We start from the raw sequence: 2,558 nt of genomic DNA, 5'->3' as shown, positions 1-2,558 counted from the left end.
TGGAGGAGGTTGCTCAGAGCGGCCTCGACCCGCAGTACCAGGGCAGCTTCTGGCAGGACTTGGGAACACCGGACCTGTGGATGCTGTTCTGGACCACGCTGGTGACGTGGGGTTCCGGGGTCGTCATCAGCCTCAACAGTGCCCAGATATACCGTTCGCTGAACAATAACGAGTACGACACTGCCACAAATACGATGTACTCGGCCATTCTTGGTGTTGGGAACGGTGTAAGCCGTTTGGCAATGGGAGTGCTGGAAGTTATGCTTCTCCGCCGGCCTCCAGAGCAGCGCCCGGCAATCAGCTGCCTTCTTCCGATTGCATCGTGTTGCTTGTTCCTAAGTGTGTTGGTGCTGCTGGTGTTGCCGCTGCGTTCCAAGGCCATCATGATTGGGTTCTTCCTTGGCGGGTTTGGCAACGGCTCGGCCTGGGCGCTGACGGCCCTGGTGATGCGCTCCCTGTACGCGAAGGACATTGGCAAGCACTACAACTTTATGTTTTTGGCGGCGCTTCTTGGCATTATTGCGATCAATCGCTTTGCGTACGGAGAGCAGTACACGCAGGCGGCGAGGAAGGGCAACTCCTACCCCCACTGCGGCGGAAAGGCATGCGTCCAGAACGGGTTCATCGTTCTGCTATGCGTAAACGCGTCTGCTATTGTTACCAGTATCCTTGTGCACATCCGCTTCACCCGCTACGTCAGGAAGACACGTGCTTCCCTGGAGGCGGGTGGACATGAGCTTAACGCCCCTGACACTGAGCACCGCATGGACGAAAACTCTCCCACTGCAGAGAAAAGAGGCAGCCGTGACAGCGTGCAAATGTAATCTGGGGGAAATTTGTTTACCTAGTTTTTGTGATTTTTATCTTTTTGTTCCTTCCCTCCTACAAAATAAAATAAAAAAACCATTCTTGTTTTTATTGTGTTCTGATCTCTTGAGGGACTTAGAAAAGAGTCGTGGTACTCTGCGTGCGTCTGAAAGTAACAAAGAAAAAATGGCAGAGCCTAATTTTATTCCCTCGTCACTTCTTTTATATATATATATGTTTATGAATGTGGTATTTAAGGCCCACCCCGCGGGAGGCGGGTTAAGGGTGCCTGCAGCGCATTCTATTCAGCAGTGTGGTGCTTACTAATAACGCGGAGCCGCCTTTGGGGTCAGTGGAGGCTACTGAAAAGATACAGTTGTGGTGTGGGCTGGAGGCATGAGGAAATGAACAGTGTGTGTTGTTTTTATTTTGCTGTTTGTTTTCGACTATTAGGGGCCATTAGGGATTACGCGGCCTACATTAATTTATTGACGTTTTTGTTGTTGGTTTGTTTCCGTGTTTGCGGGGGGCGTGCGGGAGGGATGCTCTCTGCCTACTGGTGGTGCACATATTGAACTGCCCTACAGTGAAGTTTTTATGCCGTTTTATTCCTCTAACAGTGACACAAAAAAGAAAAGAAAATAAGATGGGGTAAGTGCTGCAGGTAGGGCTTGCAAGCAATGGCGCTCGCCACAGCACGGTGATTATGTTCGGGTGTGGGGGTTGGACGTCGGGCACGCGGGCAGTTGCGTCTTGGGTTGGGGCGCAACGGCCCAGATGCTCTTTTGGTTTGAATTCCGCCTGGCGCAGGCGCCCCGTCTGAGTTATTGTTTGGGTTCCACTTGCAGCTTGGAAGCGGTTGGGGGGGGGGCATATCGCTCATTACGGGCGTGGTTGGGCCGTGGATATTGGTCGCGTTGTCGGGTTCGATGATCTCCTTCACCGTGTCGCGGAACTCAGGCTTCCCAGTGGAGGTTTGGGGAGCGGGGCCGAATGGGCATCCCTGGAAGGGCGGGAGGCGGCGCCGTATCACCGGTACGAGTGTGGCAGGGCCCAGCTGAGCGGCCAAAGAGTTCAGGCTGCAGTGCGTTGTATTCAGCGGCGAGCAGCCAATTGGCGGAGGGCGCACCTGGTGGGAGGGAGGCGCGGCATTCCGGCAGTGTGCTTTTTTTTTTGTCTTTCCGCGTGGTGTTGGGCGTTGTGGGCTCCCGCAGGGCGAGGGAGGCGGAGGCAAGGCGCCCGGCGGCAGTTAGTGCCTGACAGGAGCGGCGAGTTAACCAGCGACACCGACCGCACGACGGCTGCGCTGCGGTGGTGCGTGATGTGCCGCGCAGAGGACAGGGCGCGACACAGGCGTGGAGAGTGAGTGGGCCACGATACGTGTCAAGGTGTCTGTGAAGGACATGGACGATCCGTCGAAGCACTGCATCGCGGAGGGGGTTGCGTGCAGGTTCGACAATGGCCGCTGGGTGAGATGCGAAAAGGACGATCCGTTGACGGAGGCGAAGGATGACATTGTTTTGAAGCAACTCCTCCCGGCAGCGATTAAGCTGCACGCCGAGCGTCTGTCCGTGGTGCCTGTGGAGGGCCCCATCCGTATGCTGTATGATGTTATAGGGGCGTGCAGCAGTCTTACCATCCCTTCCCGGCACCGCACGACCGGCGTGAGCGGCGCCGACCTGATTCTCTACGTCAACGCTCTCCCGACTGAGGGCCCCATCCGTATGGACGTCTTTGTGCGTCACTCTGAG

The 2,558-nt window shown here is 55.8% G+C and overlaps 2 protein-coding genes across 2 annotated transcripts; both read left to right on the top strand.

Annotated features, from left to right (window-relative positions):
* Positions 1–80: 80 nt before the first annotated feature.
* On the top strand, positions 81–824 carry TraAM80_09904 (uncharacterized protein; the record flags this gene model as incomplete). The annotated part of the gene is made up of 1 exon (XM_029386560.1): positions 81–824. The coding sequence occupies one exon, from the start codon at positions 81–83 to the stop codon at positions 822–824; it is 744 nt and encodes a 247-aa protein (XP_029233591.1).
* Positions 825–2,210: 1,386 nt separating this feature from the next.
* On the top strand, positions 2,211–2,558 carry TraAM80_09903 (leishmanolysin; the record flags this gene model as incomplete). Its single annotated transcript, XM_029386559.1, has 1 exon — positions 2,211–2,558. A coding segment is annotated over one exon (348 nt), but the record flags the coding sequence as incomplete, so codon positions are not given.

This window comes from Trypanosoma rangeli (assembly GCF_003719475.1).
Source record: "Trypanosoma rangeli strain AM80 chromosome Unknown Tra_15.4_contig_00718, whole genome shotgun sequence".
In the NCBI taxonomy this organism is placed as follows: domain Eukaryota; phylum Euglenozoa; class Kinetoplastea; order Trypanosomatida; family Trypanosomatidae; genus Trypanosoma; species Trypanosoma rangeli.
Note: the sequence above shows the minus strand (reverse complement) of the source record. Positions and strands in the feature narration are given on the sequence as shown.